Here is a 27,445-nt window from a genome sequence, read left to right on the forward strand (position 1 = left end):
GCCTTTCCAGGAAGTCAGTCTGGCAGCGGCTACTACAGACTGCGATCAGCCCGGGGGAAATGTACAAGCTGGATTGAGCTTCCAACGTTGTGCACTGGACCGGGACGCCCCGTGAAAAGATCTAGCCCCAGGGTAACAGAACCACGGCAGAGTTTGAATGGATCCACTTCGGAATGATGATAATAAGCAGAGCTGCAACCAGTCACCCCCTTCAACTCTTCCAGCCAGAGATGACGTGGTACAGTATAACAACAGAAGAATTACTTTTGCATCTCACTTGAATCAGTGCAAGTATTCTCGCTATTAATACTGGAGTCCGACAGTTTGATTCCTCCCATGGACCGGGTCTCTGTATTTGTACCAACGATAACCAAGGCACATTGTTAATACCAGACCACGTTGCAGCTACATTGCTCAGGGGCGTTGGCGGCTGGAGGGAGAGGCAGGATAGATTCCTAGACCCTTTTCTCTTAGCATCTAAGGGTGGAGGTGCTTTAAACCTTTCCCAGGAGGTGGGGAGAAGGGGCGAAAGGGAGAACCGCACTTCGAGGCACAAACTATTTTTATTATTTGGAATATGATAGATGTGGGCTGTACCTCTGCAGAGATGTAAGTGGAAGTGGGCCAGCCAGAATGGAAAACTTAACAAGCTTGTGTGTAATGCGTGTTTTTATATTGATCACAAATGCACCGTGCATTTGTGATCAGTATAGAAACAGGGGCAGAGAGACACGTGTTAGTTTTTCCTTACTTTCAGTTTTCTGGCAGTCCTCGATGCAGAATGCTTTCCAGGATGCAGGGCCTGAACCTAGTTTCCCTCTAACTCACAAAATGGAAGCAACGGGAAAATGTGAAAATCCTGCCTGAGGGGGGAATGCCCATAAGTGCCCATGAAGACAATCCTTTCTGTAGGCACCTGATGTCTGTTTCCTTTTAGATTATGTGTTGCCAGCAGTCTTTCCAGGAAGCACTCACCCCAAAACTGACACACATTTTCAAGAGGGTGGGGCTACATCTACACTACACTACTAGAAAATCCTTAGGAGTAGTAAACTGTACATGGCAATTTATTTTATGTATTTAGTTTACCACCATCCACTGTACACCCAGCTCTAGGCCAAGTAATTTGGAAATTCATCAGAATAGTATATATCAAATTATTTTTTATCCTAAAAGTCAAAGCAACATTTCCTAAAGCTTCGTGGGTAATGAACTGTTTGCATCACATGCAAAATTGAGGCTGTTGAACTTTCACTGCAGAAATGTGAGTGGAGAACTAATCTCAGAGTAGAGAAATTCAGTAAGGCTTGAGCTAAGCAAGTTTGCACCACATAAAAAAAGTTATTTTAGTGCAAGTCTGTGTATAGACACCCTTTTTTCTGCATGAAAGTGGGAAAAGTCAATTTAGATAAAGCTGGTTTGCTAAATGCGTGCTAGTTTGGTTAGTTCAGGAGAGGCAGCGTAGCCCAGTGGATAGGGCACTGCACAGAGACATGGATTCTACTCTGTCATTCTGACATTGGCATGCTCGGTGACCTTGAGCAAATCATTTCACCTCCTTCTTGCACAGTGCTTTGAGATATTAAAATATTACTCCATGTTTAAGGGTATCAAAATCAGGCCTTCAAACTAATCTTTTGGGGGGCAGGGAATTGTCTGTAAAACAAAAAGCATGTTGGAACAAATCTTTCTTACCCCTTCTACAAGTACTATATTTAAGCCTATGTCCTTACAGACCCTTTAACTCCTGCTTGAGTCATGCTCACTCAACTCTAAAAAGCAAATATTAGGATCAAAGGATAATGAAGCAAAAAGAAAAGGAGTACTTGTGGCACCTTAGAGACTAACCAATTTATCTGAGCATAAGCTTTCGCAAATAAATTGGTTAGTCTAAGGTGCCACAAGTACTCCTTTTCTTTTTGCGAATACAGACTAACACAGCTGTTACTCTGAAACCCGGATAATGAAGATAAGTATTCAGACTCTTTCCCCATTTCAGATATTTTATGGAGCCTAAAAGGTATGTACTCCCCCGCCCCACAATTACTATAGATCTACAAACCTGCAATTCTTTGCATTTGGTAGAAACAGGTAAAAGTGAGGCTTTTTGATTTGAATATAGCATGTGTACAAACCCAGACACACCCATTTTAATTCCTCACGTGCCATAATTTTTCAGGCCACGTACATACTCAGCTCTAGTAGGTTTTCAGAACTTCCAGTCTCATAGTATATGCAGTTATTTAGGCTCAGACAGTTTTGTTTCTAGTAAGAAATAATATAGGAATCTTGGTCATCATAGATGGGTAGCTGCTATTGAAAGATTACCACTGACAAAGGTGTCAAGCCACCAACAAAGGTGTTGAAGCACCATGCTAATCGAAACAAAATAAAACGAGGAGTCCTTGTGGCACCTTTAGTGACTAACAAATATACTTGGGCATAAGCTTTCGTGGGCTAGAACCCACTTCATCAGATGCATGGAGTGGAAAATACATGCATCTGATGAAGTGGGTTCTAGCCCACAAAAGCTTATGCCCAAATAAATGTTAGTCTCTAAGGTGCCACAAGGACTCTCTTTTTTTGCTGATACAGACTAACACGGCTACCCCTCTGAAACCTGTCACCATGCTAATCAAGACTTTGAAGAGTATTCTTATTGGATTCTATGGATGGTAAATGCAAGATCTGCACTGAGCTCAGAAGCTCCACAATGGTTAAATTATACACATGCATATTTAACATTACATTTCTGTGCACATTAAAGAAAAAAATGGTTCAAGGAAGATGAGGGCAGGGTAATGAGTAGGGAGGTGGGGCTCCCCTTCTCTCCACCCAGACTGCCTCTGCTTTTCCTTGCTCACCTAATTTTGTACATTTGCAAGTTAAAAATAGGCCTGCTGCAGAGGAAAGCAGTGTTATCAAGGAGGCAAGAAGGGGACAGAGAGTAATGAGAGAGCTCTAGCCTCTCCCTTACTGACTGACAATCTTATTAATTTTCAGCAAATGAACATACATATAAACACCTCAGCACAAAGGAGTTTTTTTTAAAAAGGAACAGAGAACATGATGCAGAGAGCTGTGGGAAAGGGGGAGGTTCTCTCATGCCTGGTTTCATGCCTCTGCTCTCCCATCTCCTATCCAGGGGAGAGACAGTAATTAGCCCAACTTCCTCTTTCATGTCCCACTTCAGAATACCCATAAATCCCAGCAACACTAACTCCTCACTGTGTTTGCCCCTATGCAACTGTGCTGTTCCCCATGTCACTCGCTTACACTAATGAACCTCCAATAGGTTTGTCATCTGGAAGTTTTGGCCTCTTGTATCTAGGAATTAGAAGTTAAGCCAACAAGATGTCCATCTCTACAGAGTTCAGAGGAAAAAGATAGCTAACAATATTGTAGAGCTGAGTCTGACTTTGAGATCTGGGAAGATTCTGCAGTCAGGGTTCAGGCACAACACATGAAAGGCGGGTCTCCCATGAACCTACTGAAGCAAAGTCATACTTAAAATTTAATTCTCGGAGGTGACAATACTGAAACAAGTTATGAACTCTTTTGAGCTTCAGGAAGGATTCTGACAGTGCTACACATTAGGTCAACAGGTGTGGCACTGATGGAGAAAAAACAAACAAAAAAAAAATATTGACTTGGCAGCAGCAGATGGCAATTAAGGGAGGGAAGGAATGCAGTGACAACTATTGGGTTCAGCCCTCACCACACCTTTGACCTTATTTCACAGCTTATTTGGCCACAAAATAAAAGCTAACAACTGTGCAAATAATCCAGAATGCAGCTGCCAATACTTACTTCACTTTGAAACCTAGTCCTCCTTACTCGTGTTTCCATTTCCAGAAGAGGGAGCCATAACTTGGTAAAAAAGATGTCAGGAATTATAGCGATAAGATATTAGGAACACAGCATTTAATATATAATTTTTAAAAGGGTATTTGGAGGCTATATAGCTGAGAATAAAATTCTAGGGGGGGAAAAATACACACCAGACATATTCTGTAAGTGTCAAATGCAAAATGGAGAGCATAAAGTAAACATAGGAAAGTAACACTAAGGGAGTTTAGGAAATCCTTCATGTGTAAAGCAGAGTGACAAAAGCAATAATCGTTCCAGGGAGGTTGGGAAATGTTAGAGCTAGACAAGTACTTACACAAGAAACAAAGTGCAAACATGTAAGTGGACAGACCTCTGCAGGACTTGGGAAGTATTGCCTCAGAAATAAGACTGATGGGGGGGGGGGGGGAGGGACCAAAAAACCACCATTAGCTCCTATTCATTTAGGCACTTCTATGGCCCCGGCACTATGGGATCTGAGAATCTAGTTCACCCCATACACAAGAAAACATCAGCTACTGCTTTGTTCAGTTTCTTCTAACAGCCTTATTAGCAACACATTTTGTTCATATTATGCATATTCTATCCTGTCCTTTTTAAACACACAATTGTACGTGTTTTCCAGTGAATGCCTGCTTTAACCTTGCTGACACGTGAGAAGCAGTTTTGCTTTCAAAGTAAGCAGGGCCTGTGTTCCCAAGGTAGTAGGGCTGGAAGAGAAAATATAAAGTTAGCTAAAGGCCAACTTATGGCATAGGCCACACACCCATGGAAGAAGTAAGAAACCCTCCCTTACACTCCTGCACATCTTGCTGAACTCAGAGGTATGACGGCCTTACAAATAAATGGGAGGGTGGGAGCATTTCAATAGATGTACTAAAATGAGAAGCCTTCCCATCTCTACATTATTAGTTCCCATCCAGGTCTGCAATGATCAAAAAAGTTACAACTGTTCAATGATCAGCATGCAAAGTTTGTAGAATCAATCTAGTTCTTCACTGATAATTGCCCACTGGCAATCTCCCTAATGAAACAAATGATTACAATTGGGCATACTGTCATTTCTAGAGATGTTTTTTCAGAATAGGGGTCAGGCATATTGGAAGAGGTTTGGACTTAGGCTATGGTGTACCTGTGTACTAGATAAATACGACTTCACATCCGGGTACTCTCAATCTAGCACTACTTGGAAATATTACATTCACTTACAGGCCTGATTTTGATCAAGATCTCAGCTTAGCTTCCCTTTTGGGCACTTTTGAGAATGCAAATAATCGTGGGTAGGACTATGTCTAATTTCTTATCTGCCATGTTTTCTTCTTCCCTCTCTTATCCCTACAATGAACCTCTTCTGCTGGAGCAGAAAAATATGCTCTATTTGACAACTACACAGCTTACTGTATTTTCTCTTTTATGCTTCTTAAGAAAACTGCAAAGGGTAGATACAAGGCAGGCAAAGAGGACAAAATATATCCACTCTACACCAAATGAAAGCTTATATTAATACTTGAGGACAAGGTGTACACTTTAAGATTATATTTACAATCCAATATAGTCCATATCAGAAGAGTATATAGAACTGTAACATTTTAAAGCTTATGAATTGCAGTATTATGCATTTTTTATTTTTCTCCCAACAATGATCTGGAAATAGCATTCTGTTTCTTAAAAGCACGAGGCAATGATGATCTAGATACACGTATCCTGGATCACACTCCTACTGAATTTAAAACCTTTCATAAAAAAGTTGGGTATTAAGGTATTGTAAAGAAGCTGAGCAACACACAGCTCTAATACTCAAGCAATGTTTCTTAACTTGCACTTTTAAATGTGCAAACCAGAGGGATATTTACAACTTAAGCAAAAAACAAAAAACCCCGCCCTGGGATAGTGTAATTAACATGTTAATTACATTTGTGCCTATCTTACATGCAGCGGAAAAAAGTTCTGCCTTCTTGCTGCAGTTTCCTTATGTGGTTTTACAGCAACAGTGGTATCCTGTTTAAAAAAAAGTTATGTAGAATGTGAGTGTACTTAACTTTTAAAAACTTCACCTCACTCTGCTTTCCAGGTAGCTTCCTTGTACTTAAACATATTACCTACCTACGTACATGTGTCTCCAAAAATTCCAGATAAAAATTATAATCTGTCTAATAGTTTCTATGTAATAGCCAGTTCCCAGCCAGTAATATTGAAAATTAAAAAACAGTTCTGTAGACAGTATTCTCTGGGGTAGAAGAGTTTTTTCAGTACTTCACCCATATGTAGATCCACTCTTTGCTCCTCCATCATAGAAAACTATTGAACAGCAGCAGCAAGCAAAAGTTTATCTTTCATATTTGATTGGCAAAATGGAATAATGGGAACAGCCAAGAGGCAGAAACAATTAAGTAGGTAACCATGAAAATATGGGAAGTTTATATCCAAATACAGTTAAGATATCTTTACAAAGCAGAATATTTTACATCCTGACTGTGTTCACATCACTAATAAAGCAAATCTTCTTTCAACAAAAGAAAGGATGTGGTAGGGATATGAATAGCGTACCACACATTTACTATATTGGTTTGCCACCAGTGAGCTTAGAACAGATCATAGTTAGGTGCTGCCGTATCATTCATACGCAAAGAAATCTATCTTCGTACCATTTTGTTATGTGAAGTGGAACAAAACAATATATTTACACTAACAGCAAACTGATCAAAGTGGTATTTAATGTTACTTGTTAAAGTGGTTATCTAACAATGACGGATATAACAAAATCCAATAATTAGTAGTCACCAAATAAGACATTTCTCATGCATGACAAAAATTCATTCATGTACTCAGGTCTGCGTTTACTGTGCACAGTATTTCCATAAGTTATGTTTCACAGCCCCTACCATTCAAGAATATTTCAGAGTATATATATTATATTTGTATATGCAAATTATATACACTAATATAAAGATCCCTAAAAGTACCATTATGACTATCTTTATGCTTTCTGTAAAATGCATAGCTTTTGAGTATTTTCTTGCAGTTAAAGACTTTACAGATTAAAGCTGCTTATCAATGTGGTATATTAATAAACAAACTCAAATAATCCTTTACTAAAATGTTATATTTCAACCTCTTAGAAAACTTTATTTTTAATGGAAAAAAAAATAAGCAATCTATGCACTTCGCCCAAAGACTATATGGAATTAATGCAGCATTCTAAAAGTATGGTGAACTCTTCAACCAGGTCTGTAATATCGCATTTCTCACAGAGAAAAATGCTAGTCATGCCACAAAAATGCACCACTTTCCACTTCCTCCTGGAAAAGCTTCAGATGAGAATCAGCACAAAAAGTATCAGACTGGAGGAAAAGTTGATCAGTTGTTCATGAAGGAATCAGAGCAAACAGAGTTTAATTTCTGCAGTTTGTTATTAAACAAAATTACACTAACCATATAGATTTCAAATTAAAATATTATACTTTTTTAAAAACAGCAACTGACTGAAAACAGTATTTATCTTCTCAGTTCAGGTAAATTGTTAGAATAACCAACAAGGGTGAAATAAAACCAGCTCATTATTGCAGATGGTGGCCAATGAAAGTTCATTAGTTTTGTATGAATTACAAGAGTTGCATATGGTGAAAGCCTTAGGATGTCAAATAAAACCATCAGTAGTAAAATGGGACAGATCAGTCTTGTGTTTTATATCCATCACCTAGCCTAATCTTGGCACTGAGGTATCTCTATAGCTTCTTAGGAGACAACTGTCTCCCCCAGAAAATAGCTACACACAAGTAAACAGTGTTCATAGTAATGCAATCAGTAACAGGTTTTGTTATTCTCTAAATCGTGTCTCTGCAAAGCTTTTACAGTTTAATGTGTAAGTATTCCAGAAAATTAAGTAGTTTCAATTTACAGGGTAATAGCTACCAGACTAGGATATCCACAGTATCTGATGGGTAGAGTGTAAATTGCCAGTGCACTGTGATACTACGCTATTTCCTCCACCAAATTGGTCTTTGTTCAGCAGTTTTGTAATAACTCAGCGTATGGGTTTTAAAGATCTAGATCTCAATTTGGCAAAGGTCAGTACATAATACTATGAGATATACCAGTATGAAGTAATGGAAGATTAAGTCATACATCCAGCAAAACATCCTACACCCAAATTACAATTCGGTGACCAAGAAAATCAGGGCCTCGTATGTAAGCATTATAATGTTTCTAACACGAGTGGAACAGCCAGCAAACAACAGTACAGCTCTGAAGATGAACCGCATCTCTTCAGAAAGATCTGAAGTCACTGGGATTATGGAAAAGGGTTTTGTAATGTCACTGCTCGATTCATCCAAGGCATAATATGCCAAAAGAATGGTTATCACTAGCACACTACAAACTATGCCACCCACCCCCAAATCCTGCAAGCTATTCCACAAAGGCAGACCCTGCGTAAGGGTGGACACTTGCGCAAAAAAGGTCTATGATTCTCGCCTTCCCCCGTATCACCGAGGAGACTTCAGCTAACCAAGCCAAGTGGCCATTAAAGGTATAGTAACCAGCTGGCATCACTGCAGTGACTAGAGGTGGAAGTTTAACATAAGGAAAAAAATCCCTGAATAATCAAAAACAAAACCCTACTTAAATATATGATTTAATGTCTTATTTCAGGAGGCCATTTGGTCATTCTTGAAATTAAAAAGAAACTTTTATTTCCAGCAATACTACTTGTGAAAAGATGGGTCATTGATCCACTGTGAACATAGCTCTCACCATATAAATAAAGCACCAGAGTCAGAAACAAGGAAAAAAAGTCCTTAAATTATGATTTACAAGTTTATACACTATTTCCTATGCAAAAGATTGGCCGTACAGTAAGAAATTTTTAGATGAAAACTTGACCAGTTGTTAATTTTAAGGGGAAATGCATATTTTGCTATAACTTAACATAAGGTAGAAAATATTCACTGATCTATATACATTTCAAATGAGAGAGAGTTAAACTTAACTGAATAGTTAACCCCATTTAACTCACTGGCCACTGAACTAAGCATCAGTAGCCAATTAGAAACCTTGAGCACTGTACTTTTTAAAATGCCATTATTTTCTTTCCTGTCTAATTGGATTTTTTTAAAATGTATGATAGTGCATAGCCTAAATCAGACTTTCAAAGAGATGCAGCGCCTTTCAATGCTGTTTTCTCAGCATTTAAAAGGGACTTTTCTCTGTTTAAATAAGATGTTCGTTGAAAAAAATCTGAATTGTTGAGTTCTGTACTGTAGTAAAAATATTTCAGTCACAGACTGATATAAATGTATACTGTGCAGTACTAAGATTTCTTGGTGTCCATCTGCACACAATTTACTTGGGTTCCTCAATTGTCCCCTTGCTGAGGTCTGTCATTTTGGGATATTTTACTTTCTTCTGGTCCAGTTCATTCTGAGCCCACAGAAGTAGTTTCAGTAATTTAGCCAACTTGGGTGTTGACTCGCGATTTTCATAGTCTAGAACAGCTTGGTTAACTTCGCTCCATACCTGGAAAAGAAATATTGAACTTAGAGTAGAGATCATATATATTAACTGAAGGAGAATGTCTTGCAGAGTTTATGAATTCCTCTGAGTACAAGTTAGAAAAAGCAGAGCTTAAACACCTGACTGGTCTCACATTACACTGAAAACAAGTAAGAGGAGTTGAGGATTTGGCCTTTTAAACCCTCTCCCACACCATTACAGCAGTGCCACAAGGTGTTAAATCTGCCTTAAGGCAGCAGCTGAGGATTGCTCAACTGGCATAAGGCTACCATGCCAGCCCCTCCTGGCCCACCCACCACAAAGGAAGTTCAAGGGTGAGGATGAGGAGGTAAGACCAGAAATCAATGTGCCACAGGGATCCTGGTGGTGGAGCGACCAGCACAAGTTAGAACAAATTAACCACACAGAAAATTACCTCACTGTGGTTTTTTTTGCCTCTCCAAAGTTCAAGATAAAAATTCTGCTCTGAAGTTCCACTACCAGTTTGTGCAATAACAGCCATTTTCCCCCAGAATAGAAGATTAAACAATTCTATAAAAAATACTGTAGGAGAGAACATAGTTCCCTTGATATCCATCCCATAAGGAAGTCTACAACTGCCTTACCTTCCCTACATAGGGCAATTCTAATGCACAACACCAGAAAGCACAAGTTTACCTTTCATATTCTATTAGCAGCTCCCGAATTAGGAAGGAAGGGTGTGGGAGGAGAAACAGCAAGATGAAATTAAGCCATTTTAGCTTCTCAAAACCCTTGCATATAGGAAGCACTGTTCTGATGCTTCTAGGATCTACCCCAATCTGTTAGTTTTTAGTCTAGGCAAAATCAAGCAGCAATTAAAGTTATGCTGTGTTACCTATATCTAACTATAAAAAGGAGTTCCAGATTTAAAAAACAAACAGAAGGGATAGTGGCAGCAGTTGAGGAACACAGGTGGAAAAACAAAGGTCAAAATGAGCAAATCCAAGTAATATTAAACAAAAACAAAACTAAGAGCAATTCTGATTTGCACTCAGAAGTGGATAGAAAGCCAGTGAAAAGGAAATATGCTCCTGTTTCCTAGAGCAAGACGGCAGCACTAGCAGCATCATTCTGAACACCTTGAAGTTTGAGGAGCATAAAAGAGGAAACTGCAGTAGTTATACTGTATCAAAAGATGGACAAAGCAAGCCCATAGTTTCACAAATGGAGGATGTTTTACATTACAAAAGTTCTTGCGTGTTCTAAAAATATTGCTGTTGTAACAGAAGTCTCACCTTTAGAAATACTTCTGTTCTCCATACCAGTTCATAAATATTTAGTAATTATGTACAAACTATTGTAATATTAGCTGTCCCCAAGGATAAACAAAAGTGGAAAGAGCTTTCATTTGAGCATTCATTACCTTCTGTCTCTGCATCATGTTGAGCAAGTCTCCAAATGGTGATTCTTCAGGATTATCAAAGGCAAGCAATGCCAGCGTGCGCTCCATTTCTGTCAAGCATTCTCTGCTCTCCTCTCCTTGTTCTGCCAGTTGAGTCTGAGCAAATTCCAGGGCTGCCTCTGTCTCACGCTGCCGAATCAGTTCAATCAAATGCTGCTGCTATATACGTAAGAACAAAGCAAGGTTAGTCAATAGAGGTGTAAGTGATGTTTAATGTGTTAGGCTCTAGGTATTCCATTTCTTCTCCTACAAATTAAGTTGCAAAGCTGTATTAAATCAGTATTTTGTCAGTATTAAAATTCACAAATACATTCTTGTTGGACTAACAGTAGTATACTTAATCCTATTTTTCAATTGATTTTGAAGCCATTTAAAACCTGGAAGATAGATTTTAAAGAAACTTTGTAACTGCTTCCAGAAGACATGACTAACCATCAGCAATTTGGGAGTTTATAAATCATAGGTAAGATGAATATGGTTATCTTGTATATATTAATAAATACAAACTAAAAACACTCTTTAAAACGCTACTGCATTCCATGCCATAACATAAGAAATAGACAGTTAAAATCACATCCCACACCACGTCAGTGAATGCCTGCAATTACATCCTTTCTTCAGTCTCCAAACAATTCCAGATACAAACTAATCACTGGGTCTTACCTGCAAGTGAAAGTAAAGGTATCGGTTTGTATCTAACAATTCCGGATGGAGACTATTTATCAATGCAATGGCTTCCTGAATCTGTCCTTTCAGTATCATTTCTCGAATTTTTATCCTTTCATCCAGAGTCTCTAGATCAACACTGGGCTCAATTCCAGACTCCATCCGAAACTTCTCTGCTGCCTCTTTAAAACCCTCTGAAATATAAACACATTTCGCATCTGAATTCTATTTAATAAGCTATATACAGTAGTACAGATTTATCAAACCTGTATACTTCCAATTGTCTTATATGGATCTGAAACATAGATGTTGCTTAAACAAGACCTTAGGAGGCTGGAGACATTTCATATATGTTGCTAAAAGGAACTCCTGGGCATAAGATGGTTTGATTTTCTCAGTAATTTTGATTTTCTCAGTAATAGGGATGTATTATTGAGAACTGGCTTGGAGAGGACTGAAGTCATCATCAGCACTTTTTGGTCACACAGATAAAGTCCCTGCACATGGAGCCTTTAAAATCAGATTTGAGGTCAGGAGGGGACACTGCATGGTTATAGACTGGCTGGGCTGCACCAGATCAGTAATAACCCCGTGGAGCTTTTAGACACCTGGAGTAAAGCCATATGATGTAGCTATTGACATTCCATGCTATGGACCCTTGCTGTCTGAACATGTTGTTTTCTGAATTTCTATTTAATAAACCAAGTTAAGAGAATATACCAAGATGTCCAAGCGATCCTATTTGGAATCTTTTCCATGAAGCAGGCATTTTTGTAAATACAAATTCATGATTAAAAATATATGAACTTACAAGTTTCTCCGAAAGGCTGATTTAAATACGTTGCATAATTCTAGAAAGACTTCAGTTTTAATTCTCTCTAAATTCATCAAGTTCCCATATAGATAAATATAGGATAAAAGTCTATATTTAACTGAATGCAAAGTGAAAGAGGATATAAAACAAAATTTTACTAGGAAGGATTCAAGTTTAGCATTGACCCCATGATTGGGACTCTGTTGTCTGGTATATTTGGACATGGTTATTCTTTTGCAGGAAAGATGATAGCAAAAAATTGCATTCGTCTGGTGTTTAAATAGTTTTACCCATTTTATAATTAGCATAAACATGAGAGAGTCTGAACTCCCGTCTGCATACCACATGAAGGCTCTTTTCATCAGAAAAAAAAAAGTCACAGAACTATACAGACACTCTACTTTCATACATATACACAAACAATTTATGACAGACTTGACATGGTCACTCTAGTGCGTTTTCCATTGCTCAGGTGCATGCTTGATGAATATGACCATCTCCACTATGGTGCACCTGGCCATGAAAATTAATGTACATCGCCAAAGGACAATTTCTGAAGGGTTTCTGGTGACTCTTAAATTGCAGTTTCTGGATGCCAAGCACGTTAAGTATTCTGGTCTTCCTGAGCTGTTCTGAGTATATATTGCCTCATAATTAGTCTGATCTTTCAACCAAATTAGTTGCAATTGTTTTCTGATAATTTCTCCTGCTCTGTGATGAAAAAAGAGTGGACACAGCTTGTTCAATGCAGTCCAGATTACATTAGTAGAAGCCATCACACATTTCCAATTTAAAGAAAATAGTATAATAAAAGATGTGATATTAAGCTCTGTGCAGTTATAGGTAACGCTGTTCCAAACCAGAAATGCCATAAGGGAAATATCTTTTTAGCAGAAAAGCTAAGATTAAAACAGACAGAAGATATATATTGGGTAAAATCTGTAGAGGCTATATAATCAAAGTCAACAAAGTTTGGTTCTCCAATGTTTTACTTAGCAAAAATAACATGTTGCTAACAGAGTGTGGGTGATTCGCTACAAAGGCAGTACTGAACTAGTTTTTCCTTTACCCAACTTATAAACTATTTTTATTAAATAATTATCAACTATATTTTCTGTGAATTCCAGAAAATATGTTTTCTAGAAATCACAGAAAATAAAGGCAATGGTGATATCTATTAGTATCAACCATTTAATACCTCATTCTAGTAAGAATGAATTTTATTGATTAAAATAAATGGCAAATGATCTAAAAAGAGACCAACCTACTAAATGTAATACTAGCATCCATTGCTCACTGTTACCTGTAACAAGATAGTTCATGATCAGGCGATTCATATCAGCTCTTTGGATGTGCAAGTTATTGAGTTTTTCCATCCATTCATCTTTTGTGATTTCATCAGGTTTTTCTGCATAACTCATGCTGGACTTTCACTATAAGGAATGAAAAGTATCTTACTTGGCACAAATACCAGCAGGTGAAAGAAAAGTTAAGTCTAACTTGCCTATATGAACTGTAGGACCAGCTTGGTTATTAATATCTTCTTTGCTGGTTCAATGAAGATTGTTGGCTAAACAAAGTTATCGAATGGAGAACTGAACACTTTTTTTTGAGATCAGCCACTGTAACAGAAACCGACCCATACACATCTCCCCCACCCTACCTCACCCACACCCAGCATACAGCCCCCCAACCCATATACATACAACAGACGCCACCGTACACACTCCATACCCATACCATGCACCGAATCACCCTCTCCGAGGGGGCACACAGCCCGTCTCTCACACAGGCTGGCCAGGCCTTATCCCCCACACCTCACGAGGGGCCGTGAGCCGGCCGGGGTCTCGGGGGGGCAGGCTCGGTACGGGGCTTTACGGTACCACCTCCGGGACACTGAAGGCTCCTTCGGCCCTACCAAGCGCGCGCCCCTCAGAGGCCCGGCCTCTTGAGCTCTGTGGGGACTAGAGCCGCTTCTGCCGCCACCTAACACCCAGGGCCCCCAAACCCCTCCTCAGCCTCTGCCCTAGCCGGGCCGGGCCCTGACGCTCCCACCCCCAGGCTTCGCGCCCTTGCCCCGAGCCAGGGCCCGAGGCTCATCGCCCCAGGCGAGGAAAGGGCCAACAGGCGCCATCTTACCCAAAGAGCCACTGCTGCCGGCTCCGGTGCGCGGACCCAAACCCCACTCCGCCGCCTCGCTCAGCCGGGACTCTGCGCACAACTCTCGTCTCGCGAGAACTGGCTTCCCAGCCAATCACCGGCCGGAGCCGGGGAGTGGCACGCACCATTGAGATGGAGGAAGAGGAAACCCACAGAAGACCTAGAGGGGAAAGCACCATAGAGATTACGGAAGACGTGGAGGCTGGTCGGGGAAGTACCATAGAGACTGCGGGAGGGAGGCCTCGACTATGCTAACCAGGCTGGAAGCGGTGGAGAAAATCAGCGTGGATATGTGGCGGGCCGCAACCCCTCTTTCCTCCCTCCCCTGGGCCCTGCCCAACCCCCAGTAGAGGAGGCAAGGCCGGCGCTATAGGGCGCGCTCAGGGCTCCCCAGCCACTGGTCTGTCTGACAGGTTCTGTAGGATCAGGGCCTTTCACACAGGCCTGCGATTAGGCCCATGAAAGTCAGTGGGATGAATATGAATCCCAGGCACAGAGTTCAGCATAAAGAAAAGGAGGACTTGTGGCACCTTAGAGACTAACCAATTTATTTGAGCATAAGCTTTCGTGAGCTACAGCTCACTTCATCGGATGCATACTGTGGAAAGTGTAGAAGATCTTTCCACAGTATGCATCCGATGAAGTGAGCTGTAGCTCACGAAAGCTTATGCTCAAATAAATTGGTTAGTCTCTAAGGTGCCACAAGTACTCCTTTTCTTTATGTGAAAACAGACTAACACGGCTGTTACTCTGAAAAGAGTTCAGCATGCAAGATTTGCGGTCAGATCTGAATGCCGATTAAACCCGGTTGTGCCGGGATTATTAGTGGGATGCCCTGACGTCACCATTGCACGCCAAGGCCATCTGGACCCGTAGGGATTATGCTGCATGTGTTTTGCGTTGGCCTGCTTTGTCTACTGCTTATGCAATACAGCTTGTTCACTTCCTTGTCTGCACTATGCACAACGTATTTTTTTAAATTATGCTGGTATATTTCAAGTTGGACAAGTCCCATAATGTGGATGCAGTTATACTGGTATAAATGACAGGTTTCAGAGTAGCAGCCGTGTTAGTCTGTATTTGCAAAAAGAAAAGGAGGACTTGTGGCACCTTAGAGACTAACTAATTTATTTGAGCATAAGCTTTCGTGAGCTACAGCTCACTTCATCGGATGCATTTAGTGGAAAATACAGTGAGGAGATTTTATTTGAGCATAATAAATCTCCTCACTGTATTTTCCACTGAATGCATCTGATGAAGTGAGCTGTAGCTCACGAAAGCTTATGCTCAAATAAATTGGTTAGTCTCTAAGGTGCCACTAGTACTCCTTTTCTTTTTACGGGTATAAATATGCGGATCCACTTTTATGCTAACTGTCCAAATGATGGGTGGTACCAATTTAGCTATTTCAGTTTAAAAAATAATTTAAAAAAATCAGTCCCTAGAAGAAATAGATAAATCAGTATTAAAAAAGCCTAAATTTTCATAACAATGTACAGCAAAATCCTCCAGGAAAACTGGGAGTTTCACTTTCCCTTATCCCCATGCAAAACAGGTATTTGAGGTTGCATTTACCCATTTTGCACACTCATTTTTTTTGCAGTTGCCCCTGAAAAGCATAACCCCAAAACTCAGTCAAATTGTCATAGCATAGTACAACCACTATTTAATCATTTTAAATTTGAGTTATTTCTATTAAAAAAAAGCCTACTGAAAGTTTATAATCAATACAGATTTTTGAACAAGGAGCTACTGTATATATATTATTAATTGTCACAAGCACTTCAAAGTTACCATTGAAGAGCAGTAATAAATACAACCAGTGTGAGATATAAATAAAAAATAACATAAGCCCTGAGTCTGTAACTCCAGATATAGTGCAACACACATTAACTCTCTACACTTGTCCCTAATCACCTTATTCTTATCTTCTATGGTCCTCTCTGAAGGCATGATCTAAAGTCAATTTAATTCAATGGAAAGATTCCTATTTACTTTAGTGGGCTTTGCACCAGGCTTTTGGAATTAATCAGGAACAATGTAATGTGTAAACGAACCCTTAAAATGGAAACCCAGAAAGTTTCTGGCTCCCAACCAGTAAGTACATTTTAAGCATAGAACTCTATTTCCTATGCCTCTTTTGCTAATAAGATTGAAGAACATCTTTTATCCAAACATGCCCCAACACTTCAAATGATCTGTCTTTGCCAACTCCTCCCTAATAGGTGGAGTTTATCTGGAGACTTCTATATAGGTGGAGAGGATGGGGAGGTCCAGTCCCTATGACCACTTCCTGATTCTCCTATACAGAGAACCACACCTCAAACACAGGGAAAGGAGAGAAGGTTGTAGCACAGTGTAACTGATACCACAACTGCAACTACAGGTAAAAGGAACAAGAGTCACAAAAGCAGCTATAACAGCAGGAAAAATGAAAATTTCTTGATTAAAAAAAAACAAGGAAAAGTTTGACCGGGTGTGTGCAGAGCACCTGTCTACAGTATTGGTTCCTGGTTTTATTCACGGTTTCAGGCAAACAACAAATAGTTTATTAATTTTCCCTTCACTGACTTATGTTTGCCAATATAAAAGGAAATTGAGACAAAAGTAGGTGCTGGACTACAGCTATTGCTGCCAGTGACACACTGCTGATCCACCCCACTATTTTGGGTTTGAAAATATAGAATGACATAAAATGAATATATAAATAATCATTTGGGGCACTAGTAATACACATGTTCAGAATTAATGTCTCCCCATATAGTTTTGGTAATGCCTAAAAGTTTCCTGTAGACTTTAAGCTTTCATGGGGGGCGGGGGGAGTTTCTAGTAATTTTTGTTGCAAAGGAAGTGTGTTGAAAGTTACCTGATCAAGTATCTTTTTAATGAGTTTGCAAACAAAGAATACTTCTGAGAGGTGTTAATTTTCCTATTTGTTTTAATGGGGTGTTAACGCTGAACCCACATGTCTATATTAACTCTCACTTTCTTGGTAGAAATATCTAACTATTGTATATAAGTTTTAAAGTAAGTTTTAAAGATGCACATAATTTATAAGTCTGTATTAGTCTTGATTTGTTTTCTCTGCATTGTCAACCCTTCTTCCCTGCTAACATCATAGTTTATGAAGAAAATCCTGGATATTTTAAAGGATCAGTGTCTGATTATAGTGACTCAAACTTTATCCTAGTTTCAATGTATTATAAATACATTATTGGATGGCCAGCCAACTAACTCATTTTCCTCTCTCTACCTTATACCAGGTGGAGTAAGTGTTGGATCATTCACTATGTAATGCCTGCTGGTCTGTCTAATTAACTGTGTGCACAGTGGGGCACTCAGACTCCTAGTACTGTATGATCTGGAGCGCTAGAATTTAGAAGCACCAAGTCATATTGTACACAGGCTTCAAATGTGACGTGGGAAACAGGCCCTTAAGTCCTTCATTAAGGTAGGTGCTCTCAATACGGGAAGAGAGGAGTCTGGAAGTTATGAAGCTGTGAGGGAAGGGTGTCTGGAAAGCAAATGGGAAACTTTCCCCACTGAATTTCTTTCTCCCCTTCCACTAACTTAGGACAAGTACCCCAGTGATGAACCCCTCATGTTTCCCCCACCCGACCTGCCAAAACTTTGCTGAGCTGCATAGAAGTGGCAGCCTCCTAAAATGCCCTTCTGTGGCTTGAGGGCTGGATGAGATTGCTTAGAAACAAGCAGTTTTTAATGGTTATTATTTCAGAGTGACAATATCCTCCCAGCCTGGAAAGCAAGAGATTGGACCAAATAATAGTAGCAACATCTTCCATGTGCCAGTGTCCTGCAGAAACTAGAGAACAGCAAGGTCAGTCATTAATCTTTATTATTTTTTAATTTATATTTGAATTCCCCTCCCCCCCATAAGGGAAGAACAACAACAACAAAAAATAATGAAAAGTAAATGAATGGAAAGGGAGGAGAAAGAAAGAAAGGGGGGCACAGAGAGGAAAGGAGGAATGACATATCGGTTTCTGTTCACTAGGAACTAATCAAAGATTTATAGAAAGTCAGACCAAATCTTTTCAAAAATGTTTAAGGTCCCTCTTCTCAGGAATGTTACCAGGTATTTAGCAGCCAGGTCAGCCAATTCACTGTGCCAAGCTTCTATCTCTGGAGGCAGTCTGCTTTTCCATCTCAGCAGCATGACTTGTTTTGGCTACAACTAAGCACGGCTCTAGAGAACCAAGCTTTCCATGAGTGGGAGAGTTTCCAAGATGATGGGATATATCTCAAAATACATTTCTGGGAAATCTTTTATTAACTACAACTTTGTAAAGACTTTTAAAAGTAGGATAAAAGGGACTTCTACACTAGTTATAAAATGTTAGACTCATACAGGATGGCTTGGGAGAATTTTACTTTTTTTTTTTTTGGTAAATTTGGTGCAGCAGCTGCAGTTAATTTTTAACTTTGTTAATAATTTTTGAAAAACCCTCCTTGGATATTACAATGATGACTGGTATTAAAAAGGTGGAATAGAATCCAGTAGAGCCAAAAACAACGTGAGAAATCTCTGCAGAAATCCACCAGAATTTGGCTAAAATCTCAGTGAAAGACCAAACATGGGGAAAATTCTGCATAGATTTTCCAAAATTCCCCGTTGGTTTTAAACCATCTACTAAACATTTTGTTTTGCTTACATGAAAAGCATTTAAATAAGTGTTAAGTATTTTGTATCTCTGTGTGAATCAAGAGCTCAAGAGAGGTGGTGAATCAACACCCTTGGAGAATCTAGTGCTACAGAGACATGCCCGCGTGACAGCCCCATCTAGTGTTCGTGAGAGGTGCTGGATTGATTGCTTCTGGAAACAGAGAAGGCCTTTATCCGTAGAACAGGTATAGCATGAGCACAAGCAGCAGCAATGCAAGTTGCCTCATATTTAAAGTGTCTGGATTATCAAAATGAAGAAAGGCACTATCTGTCACTCCCCACTCCAGGGGAAGCTCATTCATGATTTATACTCCCTACCTTTGCCTTCGGAGGTAGTACCATCTTCAGCCTCTTTCTGGTTGCTGAAAATGGCTTTGCAGAGTCTGCTATAGTGCCCCTAGCGGAGAGGAGGAGTGTGCTGGGGTACAGAATGTAAAATTTTTTTCCAACTCTAGGGCTCCAAATTTTAAGGGCCATTGAAAAATGAGACTGTCTTGAAAAACTGTGTATGTTGTTGTAGCCACGTCGGTCCCGGGATATTAGAAAGACGAGGTGGGTAAGATAATATCTTTTACTGGACCAACTTCTGTTTGTGAGAGAGACAAGCTTTCAAGAGCTCTTCAGTCCTGTCTCTTGAAAAAAATGAGTCATCTGATAACTTTACCATTTCCCTACAAACGCACCCAAACCCAGATTTGAAGGTACCATCTTTAAGGGGGATGAGAAGACAGTGAAGTTTCCATGCCTGTTGGTGGTGGTGGTAGTAGTAGTAGAGTAGCAGCGCGCCTAGATGCCAACATCCCATTGTGCTAAACCTTGCACAAAAATAATGGAGATGGTTCCTCCTCCCAAGAGTTTACAAGCTAACAGGTGGGTACAACAAACAAAGGAGCACAAGGAAGAAATGAGACAATCCTGATCAGCATAACCAGGGCTACCCGGGGGGGGGGCAAATGGGACAATAGGCCCCGGGCCTCCAGGAGAGTTTTCAGGGGCCCTCAAGAGAGTTTTCAGTGGCACTTCGGCGGCAGGGGGGTCCTTCCGCTCTGGGTCTTCGGCGAAGTGCGAAGGACCCCCGCCGCCAAAGACCCCAGGCCCCCTGAATCCTCTGGGCGGCCCTGAGCATAAGCAATGGTCACAATACACGAACTGCCTAACAATTGTTGTTTTTTGTAGGCATCACAGCAGAAGAGAGTTTTAAGGAGGGATATGAAGGAAGACAATGTGGTTTTGTGGATATTTATGGGAAGCTACTTCAGTGCATAAGGGGCAGCATAGGAGAAAGCATGAAGGTGTCTGTTGGAACATATTTTTAAATTGCCAGTCAGTCTTTAAGTCTCTTTGCTAGGACTTCCCAACAGTGTTCTCAATTAAGACAAATTGTGGTGGTGTTTTTTATCATATGAATCTGGGACTGAACGGAGACCAAACTCATTTCATGCAGACCACCAAACAAACAACTGTCAAATGGTTACTTTTGGTAACCACCAAACAAACAACTGTCAAATGGTTACTTTACTTCACTACCAATCTGGTCTGGAGTCACACTGTAACCTAGAAGAGGTCAGAGGCTCCATGGTCTGTTATCCAGTTTCCTGAGCTAGCCAGCCTACCATGATTTTCAGTTGTGCTGCCAAGCTGATACTAGTGCTGTGTGAAACTCAGCAGTTTAATTTTGTAAGAGTTTGTGGGAACCCTTTTCTTTGGTCATGGACTTGCATGCTATAACTTCTAGGTAAGAAGAAATTAAGTTCAAGCCCCGCTCCCATCCAAAACACTCAACCCCCTAAGTCAGCCTAAGTTCATTCACAGAATCATAAGACTGGAAGGGACCTTGAGAAGTCATCTAGTCCAGTCCCCTGCATAATCAGCTTGGGCTCGCTCAAAAAGTTTGTGAGCCTCTACAAACTCCTGGACTAGTTTAGAGTTTGTGACAAAACAGAAAAGCAAGCGTTTTTGTGTAGTTTCATAACGAATGTTCTGTAAAACTCTAGCTTACACATAGTTAAATGCCAAAAATTAAAAACAATTTCTCTCATGAAGAAAGATCCTTTAGAACGTGACTGTTGAAAAGGAAATCTATTTGTTTGCTGAGGGATGGTGCAGCAGTGGAAAAGGGAATTTCTGAGATACAAATTGAGCAGTTCTGAAATACAGATGAGATTATAGATTATTTCTAATAGGGTAAATAGGGTAGAAGAATCCTCTTGTTTGGACAACATATCTTGGTAATACAGTATTGGAGATGCATCTCCAGTAAAGATGATGGTGGCAACTGATCACAGAAACTACCTGGGCCAATTTTAGTGGTGGTGCAAGCATGGAATCCTCTAAGCCGAAAGGAGATATAAAGCATGAGGTATTTTTACATATTGGGCATAAATGTAACTTGCATCAGTGTAGCATTTGGGGGGATACAAAATTAGTTACTTAATACATGGAGGGAACAATAGAGGGTGCATATAATAAAAAATACAACTGCAAGGACCTGTGTGGAAGATAGTGTGGTGCATGATTTTTTACACTTGTTTGGTAGTTACTTTCCTGGAACAGAGTAGCAGCCGTGTTAGTCTGTATACGCAAAAAGAAAAGGAGTACCTGTGGCACCTTAGAGACTAACAGATGCATCCGATGAAGTGAGCTGTAGCTCATGAAAGCTTCTGCTCAAATAAATTTGTTAGTCTTTAAGGTGCCACACGTACTCCTATTCTTTTTCCTGGAACACATTCACATTTTACTTGCGTGCTGTGTAAATTACTTGGTTTATCTATCCAACAAATGCCACAGTGCTAGCATTTTCACTACATTCCCTATTATTCTAGAGATTATATCACAGCTGAATTTGGTCTGTTAAAACTTTGAAATATTTTTTTCAAATAGGTCAAGGTATTCAGTTCACTGGAGCTCTGTAGTTGCAGAACAAAATTAAGGTGGTGGTGTCTACTTTTAATAATAATCATGTTTTGTATTTTTGTAGCACCTTTCATCAAGGGATCTCTGTGCTTTACAACCAATAATGAATTAAGCCTCACTACATCCTTACAAGTGAGGTAAGCATTACTACCCTCCTTTTATGGTTGAAGAAAAAGAGGCAAAGAGGCTGACTTAGCTAATGTCACAAAAGGAAGTTAATAGCACTGGGAATTGGAACCCAGATTATCTAACATCACATTCAATCCAGGGTTTTTACCACTATACTCTCTCAATCATTTTTATATATTCAGCTTCAAAATATAAATTTATCAGAAACGAATAGTTTTACAGCATTAGTACTAAACACATTTTTATTTTTACTATATTTTCTGATTATGTTCTTAGTCCTTATATTGCATGAAGTTCCATTGAAATCAATTGAAATGAACGGGGCTCTGCGCAAGCACAAAGGTCCATCCCCAAAAGTAGCTTAGAGGATCACTGTTTTACAGAAAACAACTGCAAAAAATAGCACCTGTCTGGTTCTGTAATACATTGTATATTTACATGTGGCAAAGTACTTTTTTTGGAAAACAATGGTCCTTGAGTGTCTATCAAACTTTAGAGTCATTGACACCAGCTCTCTACCCCCCAAGACAAATCCCAACTAGTCTGGTTTTGCAAACTCTATGATAACAGATTGAGTTTATCAGTATTTAGGGTTTTTTTTACAAAATATGTTAAATAGTAAATTATTTCAAAATAAAACAGAGTTTATTAGGCATCTTCAGTGTAGAGCAGTGGTTCTCAAAGCCGCTTGTTCAGGGAAAGCCCCTGGCAGGGCGGGCTGGTTTGTTTACCTTCTGCGTCCGCAAGTTCGACCGATCGCAGCTCCCACTGGCTCCCCAAAATTTTAATTTGTTAGTCTCTAAGGTGCCAAAAGGACTCCTTGTTGTTTTTGCTGATACAGACTAACATGGCTACCACTCTGAAACCTGAGTAGTGATTAAGTGATACTTCAAGTGCAATTACAGTTACAACAAAATGGAAAGGAGATAACAGTAAGGAAGATTAACATTGTCATTGAATAAACAGATATGAAAAATGTTGTTGGTATGGGCAGCTGGGTCTACCAAAGAGTGCTACTTCCTGATTTGCAATTTTAGTCATCCAACCAAATACAATAAATGCTTTTGAGGGAGGAGGGAATGGGGCCTGTCTTGGGTCTGGACAGTTGTTTCCAGGCAGATGCAGTTTCTCTGCCCTATTAAGTGTAAAATCACCATATGACGAAGCTATGTTTACTCCCCAGGATAAGTCACAGTAAAGATATTTAGTTTTGCTATAGTGCCTTTCAGCCTAGGATCTCAAAACACCTTGCCAACGATGAATTAAACTTCTTTAACTCCTGTGAGGTAAGAATTATCCCCCTTTTTACAGCTGGGAAAACTGAGGCACAGAGAGGTTAATCGGCCCAAAGTCACAGAGGAAGGCGGTGGAAGAGCTAAGAAGAGAACCCAGAAGTCCTGACTCCCACCACTGCATCAGAATAGGGCATCTGCCATAGTGGTGGTGCCAGCTGGTGTTTGCACTTCAGTAGGAAGAGAGGGGTTCCCCTAGCTGCCCCCTGGGGATACGTCTCACTTCAGAGGTTACTGCGCTGGCTATCCCCCCTACGAAACTCGCTGTCTCATCCCCCTTGGCAGCAGACCCCTGCCCTGCCGCCGTGGAGCCCTTTGCCCGCCCCTGCAGGGAGCTACCGACGTGATGGCTTGGCAGAGCGCGCTCCTGCCCCTGAGGAGTGCGCGCGGCACTTCCCCTCCTGCCCCCGAGGCAGCGCAGTGCTGCGCAGGCGTCCCCCCTCCTCGCGCTCTATATTTGCCGAACAGTAGTTGCCCGCAACGCCCCAGAAGCCCTCACGGGAGCAGTGTGTAGAAGAGAGAGGGGAGCGCCGGCCGGTTGACTCTCTGGGCCACGCCTCGCCGCCATGTCAGTCTCTATGGTAGCTGGGGAGGAGTGGTGCCCCGCGCCTAGCGCTGAGGAGCTGCTGCGAGGAGGAAATGGCGGCTCGACTCGGCTGAGGCGCCCGGCGGCGGCGAGATCTGTCCCCTCCTCCCGACGGTGAGTGAGAGAGGCGGCCTGAGGGGAATCCGGGACACCGGGCACACCGCCCGCACTGAGGCAGGGGGTGAGGAGAACGGGTGGCCGCCGCCTACGGCCTGGGGGCGCTGGGCCTGATTAGAAAATGGAGGAGGGCAGGCCCGGCAGGGCGGCGTCAGGGCCCCCGGAGGGTCAGCGAGCCCTACTTTCAGGGGTAGTGTCGGCCCGACTCGGTTCTGCGGGCAAGTCGGCGGCCTGGCGCGGTACCAGAGGAGGCCGGCCGCTCGATGCAAGGCCCCTGAGGGAAGCGAAAGGAGCCTCCCTGTAAGCGGTGAGGGCTGTCGGGCCGGAGCGGAGGGGACGTCGCTCTCGCCGGACGGAGCAAGGTGTCGGGGGCGGGTTTCTCCGCTATGGAGGCGAAGTGACCGTTGAGATACAGGAGGATCGACATCATAATCGAGCTGAAGTCAGACCACTTCTCTGTGATGTCACGATCCGTCTGCCCCATTATTTCCCCCCGTCCCCGCATAGCGGATGAGAGGGGGCTCGGGTGGTGTGATGGCTCGGGGCCGGGGACCCGGAGTTGGGAGGTCGTTTGATGGGAGTGATGAAATGGGGGGAGACAGAGTCGTCCTGATGTGGGGGTCCTTTGGTGGGTGGGAATGAAATTCATCCGAGCTCGGGTGCTTTGTGTTTTTTTCCTGGGGGAGTTGGAAGTAAATTCAATCTCTGTTGGTGAGTTCCGTAGAAGAGGTGAATTTCACCTTGTTTTGGTGATTTAGTCTTAAGGTAGAAGCCAAGAAATTGAAACTCTTTTGGCTTCCTATAAAGTATTCAGTAACTTCCCAGCCTCTGCATTTTTCCTTTCTCCCGTTCTAATGGTGCTAGGTGCCATTTTTTGGATGCAATTACCGTTGTGATTACCTGGCACCGTTAAGGATCCTGTGCTACTTTTTGCAAGAATTTCCTTTCTAAATTGCCCCTGTAGATTCAATCCAATTAAAAAACAGCTAGAATAGGTTTCATGCTTCACCCCAGAGTTTGCTGCATTTCAGTGATGGGTGAAGTAATTCTTTTTTTGTAGTTTGTCAGTTTGAACTTGTGAAATGCTTTGTGATCCTTTTGAGATGCAAATTGCCATATAAAATATGAAACAATATTTTAATTTTTCCTATAGTTTACATGATCACTTTTGAAACACAGTATAACACCCTATTTACTTTGCTGTGTGGGTCTGGGATCTGCTTCCCTCTAGGAATTTCAGGAAAAAAATTGACCTATTTTATGTATATCATAAGGGTTTGATATAATCCATAATTCTTCAGGGCTGTATTTTTCTTGATGGATAAACCTATCTTTCGTTTTTTCTCAGAAACAGTTATTTTTTAAATATTTAAACTTACATAATTCTATTTAATGTAGTGTTCATTTATAGGGCCCTACCAAATTCTCGGTCATGAAAAATGCATCACGGACCATGAAATCTGGGCTTCCCCCGTGAAATCTGGTCTTTTGTCTGTTTTTACCATATATTATAGAGAGCTGGGTGGCCGGAGAATGGCAGCTGCTGACTGAGGGCCCAGTTCTGAGGCAGCAGCGCAGAAAAAGGGGTGGAAATACCATACCATGCCATCCTTACTTCTGAGCTGCTGGTGGTGGTGGCGGCACTGCCTTCAAAGCTGGGCTCCCAGCCAGCAGCTGCCACCCTCCAGCTGCCCAGCTCTGAAGGCAGTGCCGCCACCAGCAGCAGCGCAAACAGTAAGAGTAGCACTACCACAACCTCCCCTACAAAACATTGTGACTCCCCCACCACTCCTTTTTGGGTCAGCACCCCTACCATTGCAACACTATGAAATTTCAGATTTAAATAGCTGAAATCATTAAATGTATGATTTTTAAAATCCTGTGACCATGAAATTGACCAAAATGAACGTGAATTTGGTAGGACCCTATTCATTTAGCAGTTGGTCATCAGATGAACATTTTTTTTTTTAAAGAATGTTCTCATTGTTGCTTATTTCAGTGACAGGTGGTATTTCTGTAAATGGTAATGTAAATTAATTTAGTCTCTAAGTATGTTTTTAGTTTCTAGCAATTTAATTAACCATACAACCAATTGAATTGTTGGTTGAGGAGAAATAAATGAAATTCAGCTGAAAATGCGAAGTCTTATTTTATTAATTTAAAATTTCACAGTTGCAGGAAATGATGGCGGGGAGGGGGGCCACACAGTCATTTAATGACTGTAGATGTTGAGATTCCAAAAGTTTAAGCTTTATAACATTAAAACACAAATTGTTAACATCACAAGTCAAAATATTAAAAGTAAATGTCTTTAAATCAAACTCTAATAGGTTCTCAAGCAGCATTTTTTTACTTTCCCTATCTGTAAATATCAATTATTATCAATGGAAATATTTTTTCCTGGCTTTGTATGTGTATGGTGAAATCTACATTTACTGACATTATTAATAAAAATAGAATCCTTCCGTGCCTAAATATGTATTCTAGATCGTGGTCAATTTTTTTAGCATATTAAAGACTGGAAATGGATAGTTGGCGTTTGGATCTTTCCATAAAAACAAATGTAATAGTATCTTCCATGCACAAATTACCTTTTCAGAGTTAGCTGTTAGATTTTTCTAGGGGGTTTCAGAAACAGACTGCACTGAAAGTTTAGATTCACTCTACAGGAAGACCAAAGGATTATGTTAACTTTCAGCCTCCTTTGAAGCTGTGTGACTTCAGTCATTTGGGGCACAATCCTGCAATTTGAAGTGAATGGAATATTTGCTGTTGATTTCTGTGAGAGCAGGATTAGAGTTTTGAATCATTAAAATAGTGTTTAAGGTTTTAAGATACGGTGAGACACTAAACTAGTTAAGTATTGTGTCTAGTTAAACAAACTTGTTTTGGACTATGGAGTTTAAATATTTCAGAATGTATACAATGAGCTGTAGGTTTTTAAGGTGTTCAGTTAATATGCGAGGTCTATTGACTAGAATACTACAATTAATTTCTTCACACAGTGTTTTTAATCTTCAAAGTATTTTACGGACAGTTTAGCTGCAATTGTGTGTTGTATTAGCAGTGTTGTATTTTTTTAAAAAAGTAATGCGAGTAGAACTAACTGATTTCAGAATATTACATAAAACTCTGAATTCCTAAGACCCAACTTTAATTAAATAACCAGGTGATAATGAGAGAGACTTACCCAGAAAAAAAAGTATTAGTCATTTTCAGAGAGTAAATTATATTTGGTTCTTCAACCAAAAAGCAGTCTGTGTTTTTTATGATTGTAAAACTGGATTCTGAACTTGTACTA

At 40.6% G+C, this 27,445-nt stretch overlaps 2 protein-coding genes across 3 annotated transcripts in view; one reads left to right on the forward strand and one right to left on the reverse strand.

Moving 5' to 3' along the window:
• Window positions 1-5,946: 5,946 nt before the first annotated feature.
• On the reverse strand, window positions 5,947-14,528 carry GID8 (GID complex subunit 8 homolog). The gene is made up of 5 exons (XM_074970505.1): window positions 14,403-14,528; window positions 13,567-13,696; window positions 11,447-11,643; window positions 10,745-10,942; window positions 5,947-9,363 (listed from the first exon to the last, which is right to left on the reverse strand). The coding sequence occupies exons 2-5, from the start codon at window positions 13,682-13,684 to the stop codon at window positions 9,190-9,192; spliced, it is 687 nt and encodes a 228-aa protein (XP_074826606.1). The 5' UTR covers window positions 13,685-13,696; window positions 14,403-14,528; the 3' UTR covers window positions 5,947-9,189.
• A 9,505-nt stretch (window positions 14,529-24,033) lies between these two features.
• Window positions 24,034-27,445, forward strand: part of DIDO1 (death inducer-obliterator 1) — an 87,943-nt gene continuing 84,531 nt past the window's right edge. The window contains exon 1 of one of the 2 annotated variants that reach the window (XM_074969591.1): window positions 24,034-24,141. The gene's annotated coding sequence lies outside the window, so the exon portion shown is untranslated. Of the gene's footprint in view, window positions 24,142-24,340; window positions 24,507-27,445 lie in introns of those variants that run through there. The other variant, XM_074969590.1, reaches the window with a different exon arrangement.

Source organism: Natator depressus, chromosome 13 (assembly GCF_965152275.1).
Source record: "Natator depressus isolate rNatDep1 chromosome 13, rNatDep2.hap1, whole genome shotgun sequence".
NCBI lineage: Eukaryota > Metazoa > Chordata > Testudines > Cheloniidae > Natator > Natator depressus.

Bases quoted from the DNA above. Each gene is read 5' to 3' on its own strand.
- GID8 (XM_074970505.1), bottom strand. From the start codon at position 13,684: ATGAGTTATGCAGAAAAACCTGATGAAATCACAAAAGATGAATGGATG. The intron at 10,943-11,446 runs GTAAGACCCAGT...TTACGTATATAG, and splicing joins ACCTTTACTTTCACTTGCAG to CAGCAGCATTTGATTGAACT. The intron at 9,364-10,744 runs GTAATGAATGCT...TTTCTTTTCCAG, and splicing joins ACATGATGCAGAGACAGAAG to GTATGGAGCGAAGTTAACCA.